Genomic DNA, 8,717 nt, shown 5'->3' with positions numbered 1-8,717 from the left:
ATTGCCACCTCTGTTAATTTATTTTTATTTTTAAAAAGTTTTTGGAAAATATTTCGTACCAATCAAACATTAAATATTTTCTACTTACCAATCAAACATAAGAAAGTAAATTAGAAATTCTAGGAAAACATTTCATTGGATACCAAACACACCCGTAGTGTCACGGATACAGAAAATGATTCCCTCTTTGCACTATTTCACTATTTATAGAGGGTTCCTTGCTTGTGTAATGAAATGTATGAATCTCCTGGACCGAGCAAGTAAAGTGGGTTTGTGAGATGAGCTCGTCAAGCTCACCTACCCGATCTCAAGGAGAGAGACCAAGGACTTTTGACGGTGAAGCTAAAAGGATGTGCTGGGCCAAGGCTGAGACTGTACCCGGTCGACATCCTGAACGCTGGCGGAAAGATTCCGCCGGAAACATTCTCTGCAAACGCCTCTTCAATTGTCAAGGCTGTCTTTGCTTTGAATATGATCACATCATTCCCTTTTCCAAAGGTCTACCTTCTTCCCTCCTATTAGTCTCTTTCCCCTATTTTTAGCCTAAACTAACTAGTTTGTTCTTGAACATTCCGTCATCAACTTGTCATTGAGGATTGATTGTTTGTTTATTACTCTTTAACTCAATTTTTGGAAATGGGTTCGGAGTTTGATACATACGATTTATATTCTCAATCCCAGCTAATTTGGAATTGAGGCTTTGTTTATTTTAGATATAAAGTTCTAATTTGCCCCTGTAATTTACTGGGAAAACGAACTTTCTTTGTGCTGTTGGAATTTAGTGTATAATTTTGTTTGAATAGGTTAGATATAAGGAGGGAGTTGCAAGGCTGAAATAGTTGTTTTATATAAGGGAGATGATGTTCTATGTAGTCATTCGTGATTTATGTTGACAGGGAAGAATCTCATATGTAGTTTTCTTTTGAGTGAAGGGTCTATTGGAAACAACCTCTCTACTTCACAAAGATTACTAGATATGTTGTTGTTGTAGTATGTTATTCTTTATTTTTACTACTACCTTTTGCTTCATTTGCTTTGTTTATTTTTCTATTTTGTTGTTATTTTTCTTTGATTACACCTTTTTTGAGCCAAAGATCTATTAGAAACAACCTATCAACCCCACAAAGGTAGGGGGTTAAGGTCTGGGTTCATCATACCTTTCCCAGACCACACCTGTGGATTTCAGGGAGTATGTTGTTGATTCACACCTAAAACTGATTTTGGATTTTTGATTTTAATCATTTGGATAGAATATTAACCGATGAAAAGTTTCCTTTTCTATTTCTTTTCACGTCCGGTGGTTGGATGATAGAGGTGGAGATGGGTCTCTTAAGCTTTTATTTGGTGGTCAATAAATGGTTAATGCACCATTTAAAATGTGTTTTCTTATGCAGGGGGTGAGTCCATAGCAGAGAATTGCCAGATCCTTCAGACAAGGGTGAACAGGCTTAAATCGAATAAGGATGAGATTGATATTAGTCGGTTAAAAAGCTACTCCTGTGATATCAAGTTCACTGGTATTCTGCTTTGATCTTTCCCTATTTGTTCTGCTTCTATCACTTGTCGCGGTATCGATCTCTATGGCTTCTGGACTAGCCACACCAGTGGAGATATGTGAGCTATATGATAGTTTTGTTACTTCTGTAGCCTCTTAAGATTAGAAGTCTGTGATTTCCTTGGTAATTTTGGAGCTAAAAGTCATTGCCTGATCTGCCACTGGATTTCAGGATCACTTCCGAACATTATCCTGAAATGATCTTGTTAACATCTGGGATTAAACATTAAAGTGTCATTGTACTTGTTGTAATGATTTTATTTTTATGGCAGTTTTTAGGTATTTCCATGTTTTCAGGTTTAACAAGATAATTTGACACCGTTCATAAATGGAGGTATAGAGATGTAATATCAATTAAAGTGGAAAGCAATTTGTTTTGCATTATAATAAGAAATCATGTGAAAAATTCCTATTGTTTGGTATTTGATTTGAACCCAAGTTGCGTTTCATGGTTGTCATTGTGATGGTTTTTGTGGGGATTTCCTTCTCAGATAAATACTTTTCCATTCAGTACTCTTTTGGCCCCTGCTAAGGTCTCATTTCTATAAAAAAAAAAAGCATTCATCAGATTCAGGGCAGTAATACAGTATGAATCCGTCACATTAAGATTAATCTTTACTGTACATCTTTTTGTGCCTCCTACGGCCAGTAGCGGTTGGAGAAGGTTTTTTTATTTTAAGGTGGTTTCTGAATTCAAATTGAAGTTTTGTTTAGAATTGTGTCCTAGCTCTTATTGCATTACAGTAGTGAGAAGGTATGATGTAGAAACAGGTGTAATAGAACTGTTTTTCTTTTTTGTGAACGTGGATTTAGACAGTTCTTCTGAAACTATGTAGATTGTATCTTCTTTGTGATTGTTCTTTCATTTTCATTTTTTTTTTTTCGCTCGACTATTCTTTGACAATGTAGATCCTATCAGGGATAAGATACTCTTGTAAAAGATCAAGCAAAGGAGAACTATATTGTTCCACCTAGAAGAATTCCTTTTGTTATGTTAGCTAGACATAGTTTAAATACATAAAGAATTTCTTTATCTTGGTAGATGCTGCCTAACTTCCTCAGAGTAGCAAAGCTTACACGATCTCTATATTATCTTCTCACTAAGGATAGGACCAATAACATTTGCTTGGATCTTTCAACTGGTTAGATCCCTCTCCCTAGTTGTGCAAGTTACCCGTTCTTTCATTATACAGCACATGCAATAAATCATCATAGAACTTGCCTTGTAACACAACAGCTTTGGCAACTGTAGTTAATAGAATGGGTGTGGTATTTCTTTTTCATTTTTGTTTTGTTTTTGTACAAAGTATATAGACTGGTAAGTTTAGGGGACCAATAATGCCACCTTCTTCTACACAATTAGGACAAATAGAGATATTCTTGTCTGGAAGGTTAGTGTGGAAATTGGTATATGGTATACAATTTTCTACGGATTCTAACGTAAGTTAGCCACCCTTGAAGTCCCTTAACTAAAATGTATAGTGATTAGCCATCCTTACCAACTTCACACATAATTGGACATATAAATTAAGGTTGTCAATTTTTTTTGGTATAATTCATAAATATACTCTTTAACTTAGCCTCAACTCACATTTATGCCCTCCAACTTTGGGTGTGCACAATGTAGGCACTCAAACTTGTATAAAGTTGAATAAGTAGACACATGTTTCCTACATGACATGATACACGTAAGACACCATGTAGGACTCAAATTGTCATATAGGATGCGTGTGTCTATTTGTGTAACTTTATATAAGTTTAAGTTTTTACTTGTGCATACCTAAAGTTAGAGGGCATAAATGTGTGTGAGGCCAAGTTGAAGGGCATATTTATGTATCATGCCATTTTTTGTTTGCAGCAATGACATTTTACTCTATTACTCCTAATACTTACCATAAAACTTGGGCCATGCAGATAAAGAGCTCGATGTTATTGAAATGGCTGTTTATGGGGATGTTCTCCGACCTGGAAAGCAATGTCGTTGTAGAACTGTAGCTGAAGTGCTAGGCCAATATAAGTCAAAGGACCGGGCTGCTCCCTGCAAGTTACCATATGCTAATGAATCCTTATAGCAGGCAGCGAAGGGAACCTTACATTTCTCAGTTGTATTGTTCGTGCAACTCATTAATATTGTTGTATTTCAATGGCTTTAATTGAAGTTCAATTGTTTATGTAGCTCAGCAGCTAATTGAGTGAATTGTTGTAACTTTGGTGGATAGAGTGTCGCTTTGTGAACTTAAGTGTGCTGACTGAGTCCATGGAATTTCTCAAGATGGATGGTGAATAATGCTAAAGCCATTTGCAACAACTGAGCTTTATTGTTGTCACCTTCTTTATCTCCTTAAAATTTTGAATTGGGCCTGATTAAAATGAAATGGATACATAGGATTCCTATAGCTGATCCGACTAATTTGGAATTGCTTGATCTTGGCTGGGTTTGTGGTGAGTTGAGTCTAGTTACAAACTTCAATCATGAAATATTTATTTAATAGGGCAAATTACAGAAATCATATATTTTTAATGCAAAATTACAATCTATCCTTTAAAAGTTTATAATTACAGAAATTCCTCAAACGGATACAATAATATAAGCGCTGATACATTAATCTGATGTGCGAGATACATTAATCGTTAAGTAAGATGCATTACATTTTATATATGATACACTAATCTGATGTACATTTTATACATAATAAACTAATCTGATGCGCGAGATACAATAATATAAGCGCTGATACATTAATCTAATGCGGGAGATACACTAATCTGATGCGCGAAAATGAGGAATAGAAACCTTCTTGCCCCAGGAATATTCCAAAAATAGGAGGTTATTTCCGCGGAGAAGGAAAGGCCAAACACTTCGGCCTAACGGGAATGAGCAACGACGAAATGAGAAGATGAGGTGTTTCCGGAAGCTTTTATTTTGTTATATCATCAGGGTAATGATACATGAACCTAACCATCTTTCGGCTAACCTAGCCTCTTCCGTCCCTCGGGACTAACAAGGGGTAGTACAGGAATATTCACCTGTTGTCCATCGACCAGGCCGAAAAATTTTAACTTCTGATTCCGGCGAACGAATAATCATTGAGTCCTCCTTTTTTCGGAACCAGCTCCGGAAAAACAGCAGGCACATGCTCTAAAAAAGCATGACGGGGCTTCAGTCGCCGGCTCCCCTGTCATCAGGTCACCAACTTCCTTGACCTTCCGGCACTGGGCAGGCCTCCAATCACTGTACTGGCAATTCAAGATGAACTCCTTCCGAAGAAAATATCGAAAAAATTATGTAGATCCAATCCGAAGAAAAAGAAATATGGGCGGTGGTTCCTCTCCTTCCTCTTGAACCTCGAACAAAAAATCGATCTCGCCATCAGCTCGACTAAGAGTTCCGAATTGAAAAAGTAAACTGAACTTTACTTAAGACGAAGGAAGCGAGTGCCGAAAAAAACCGCTTTCTTTGAGGGCCTCCCGGACCCCATTGTCAATAGTGTTCTTTAGCGGGAGGTATGTCTAGGCTAATGCTTTTGTTTCAAATAAAAGCATCCCTCTGACTCCTAGTCGAGATCTTCTCTTTCTCCTATCAGTCTCTATTCCTTGGTAATCAAAGCCCAAAGATCTATGAATTAGCCCGTTTCGAATTCTCCTCACGCTTTTTCCATCACGATTTGCTCTTCGAGAAGCACTCATTGGAGAGAGGGTAACATATCCTATATAGTAGTAAGGTCTTATCCCATTATTAGTAGCCGAAGTGTGGGCCGGCTAATTCAGGAAAAAAACTTTCACATGTGCATAGGAAGACTAGAACATGTTTAATAAGCCTTAGTCGACCTCCGGAGGACAACAATTTCTTTCCAATCTGAGATTCTCTTTTTTCATTTTTCTCCAGTTAGAGGAAGGTTCTTGAGTTCGAAATACTCTTGATAAAAAATCGAGCGAAAATTGCAATTCGGCGCCATTTAGCTAATAAGCCCGTGGAGATTGAGGTTCCACAAGCGGTACTTCCGGATACTGTATTTGAGGCAGTTGTTCGAATTCCGAACCGGGGGAGGATGAGAGGAAAAGGGGATCAATTTACAATTATCTTTTTGGTTTGATAATGAATAGAGTTCCGAATCATTTTCTTTTTTGTAATGAATTAATTGGTCTTTTTCATATGAATTCCATTTGTTTAAGTTTCTATTTTTATTTTGAGCCATACAACTTTGATTAACCTTAGTTCGCTGCAAAATAGATTTCATGCAAATTGCACACTGAGCTTTTGGAAATTAAAGTGGTTGGTTCTTGAACCGATTCACTTATAGGGGATAATGGTAATAAGTAAACTAAAAGGTGAGATTTTTGTAATTTTTCCTATTTAATACTAGATAGGTAGTGCCCGTGCTAACCACGGGCCCAACACTATTATTTTGAAATATTTTTTAGGCTAATTTCAAATATACACAGTAATATAATTAGTTTACAATAAATATAATCATATTTTATTTACATAAAAGTAGCAAAAAATCATAAAAGATATATACTAATTATACAATATAGCTGGTCTAAAGTTATCAAAAGTATACACTAACTATATAATATAGCTTACCCATACATGAGATATACACTGACCACACATTATGATACACTCAAAAAACAAAAAAATAATTTAATCATACATGAAATATACACTATTATTCAATTTTGATCAACTCAAAATCACCTCTAAACAATCTCAAATTTTAGATATGGAATCTAAAGTAAATCCTTTAGAAGGAATGTGTCTCTATCTACAAGAAAATGAGCCAATATTGGAATTTTGCCAAAGACAGTGCTCTCAATTATTCACTTGACAGATAGCTATCATATGTTACTCTAACGAAAAAGGCATAGGATAATGTGGTCAAAGAAGATTTGTAATAGAAATTATCTCACATATAACATGTAAGTTCATCTATACCTATGGCACTAATTTACACGAGGTGAAAAGGATAATCAATAATGCTCATAGAAGTCCTTCTTAAACAATGTTCATTATTACATCCTAAGAAATTTGCTTAACATTTTTATTTGAACAGTGTCTACAAGTAATGAAACCACATTTAGCAATTGAAAAACTCTTTGAACATACAGTGTTGGATATATGGGTCGTAAATAACAACCCAATATTGCATGATTAGATCACTCAAGTAGATGCTAAGATATGCATCTTTCATGAGGAAGCATTACTTGCAAAGGTGGAGTAATTTATCGGTACTACAGAAGAGGTACAAAAACATAGTGTTACTAAGTTTTGGAAGGCACTTGCAACTCACTGTAACTTGAGAATGAAGTTTAGTCAAATGTACCAGATGCAATAGTGTGCTCACTCTCTTTTGTTGTGTAGAAATTTCCTAATGCATAAAATAGAGAGGGAGTTTCATCTTTTCCAAATGAGAAACAAAACACATCATCCAAACAACTAACGTTATCCAGTCGAATGACAAACAGAACACATCATCCAATTATCCAGTCTTTCTTTTGACGATAGAATAGGCATTATATGTGGTTTAAGACAAAGATACTGCAGAGAATTAATTGCATGTCTGATATCACCTCCACTCACTTTGACTATCGAATCAGCACTAACCTCATGTTGCTCCTTTTTGCATATAGCTGCAAGTGTTTTCTTGATTGAATTGACAGCGACAGGGTTGAAGTTGACCTGAAAATTATGAACTCAACAAAAAAATTATTGATATATTATTACCAAGATTTTTGCATTAATATGAACCACCCATTCTTCATTTTTGACCTAAGACTTCTTCATTGACAGAAGGAACAGAGTTGGGATTTCCAATCCTAGGTAATTCATTGTCATCACAAAAGTTAGTAAGACAAACAACTTCCCTGTTGTTATAGAAACTTAGGTATAGCTGAAATCCTTTTTTTCTTTTAGTTCAGGGTATAGTGAAACTAACCATGAACTGGTGAAAATTCCAAAGATAGAGATCACACAACTCAGGCTTGACTTATACAATGACCTACTCACTCTTCATTGCTACAGTTTCACTTGGAAGCAAACCTTTAAAATGGTCCAACATTTCTATAACCTGGGTAGATCCAAAACCAAGATGCTATGACTCCCAACCAACGCATTTTCTTTCGTTTCATCAATATATATATAAGAACCTTGCATACCTTCTAGACATCTGGAGCTTCATAACGGATCCAATAATTTGTATCATTGAAAATATCTTTTTTGATCACAGACTTCATATTTTATATCTGAAGTCAAACAAAGTAAATAAAAACAGTAAGCACGTAATATCATATGATTTTTCAATGCATGGAGGAACAATCAGTGTAAAGTAATTAATCAAATGAACAACATTTTGCCTGAAACATTTCGAAGACACTAAAGCACAGTCATAAATTTGTGGGAACATAAAATAAAAATAATATAAATAGTTAAGAATAATTACAACTCTTACCCAAAAGAAGGTGTAACTCAAAGCTATATCAACAAGTAGCAGTAGAAAATAAAGAAAGGTTGAAGAGACTTTGATATTTTGTGTATGTAACGAATTCAGATTCTCAACACCAAATATTCAAGTATTATATAGTCCTTGACAATCAATTTATCACAACACCAGTTAAATTATTGAATTACAACGAAAAACACTGAAGTAACAATAAGTAATAAGGATATACATAAGAAGTAGGATGAAAAGCTGAAGAGAGGAACAAATGTTTCTTCAATAAGCATAAACTCTTCTTTCAAACTCATTCTTCCTTTTAACCAAATGCTAATTGGGCTTGGATCCCAAATAAAACACTCCAACATTTAACTTAGTCCAATCTCATTCACGACTTCTAACCCATAGGCCTTTATAGAGCTAGTTTGATTCACAACAATGTATTTATCTTTCTTATTGTCATGTAATTACATAACTTTGATATTTATACATAACCCCCCAAAAATAATCTTAAATGTCATATGTAGAAACACTTACCAAGCATAATGTGGTTGTAAAGTAAATTCAAGATAGACAATATTAACAAATTGAACCAAAAATTTAAAAAACAGGTGGAATGGAAAAAAAAGCGTCAACGCTATATAATTGTAATAAAAATTTGTGACAATAGAGTTAAAAAAATTAGAAAAATGAGCAAGACTAAAACCATGGAGGTTCAACACATTTCT

The 8,717-nt window shown here is 35.0% G+C and overlaps 1 protein-coding gene across 1 annotated transcript; it reads left to right on the top strand.

Moving 5' to 3' along the window:
* The first annotated feature begins 200 nt into the window (after window positions 1-200).
* On the top strand, window positions 201-3,882 carry LOC102602206 (uncharacterized). The gene is made up of 3 exons (XM_006358207.2): window positions 201-498; window positions 1,395-1,517; window positions 3,470-3,882. Exons 1-3 carry the CDS (start codon window positions 279-281, stop codon window positions 3,625-3,627), a joined length of 501 nt encoding a protein of 166 aa, XP_006358269.1. The 5' UTR covers window positions 201-278; the 3' UTR covers window positions 3,628-3,882.
* The last annotated feature ends 4,835 nt before the right edge of the window (window positions 3,883-8,717 follow it).

This window comes from Solanum tuberosum, unplaced genomic scaffold (assembly GCF_000226075.1).
Source record: "Solanum tuberosum cultivar DM 1-3 516 R44 unplaced genomic scaffold, SolTub_3.0 scf00264, whole genome shotgun sequence".
Classification (NCBI taxonomy): Eukaryota; Viridiplantae; Streptophyta; class Magnoliopsida; order Solanales; family Solanaceae; genus Solanum; species Solanum tuberosum.
Note: the sequence above shows the minus strand (reverse complement) of the source record. Positions and strands in the feature narration are given on the sequence as shown.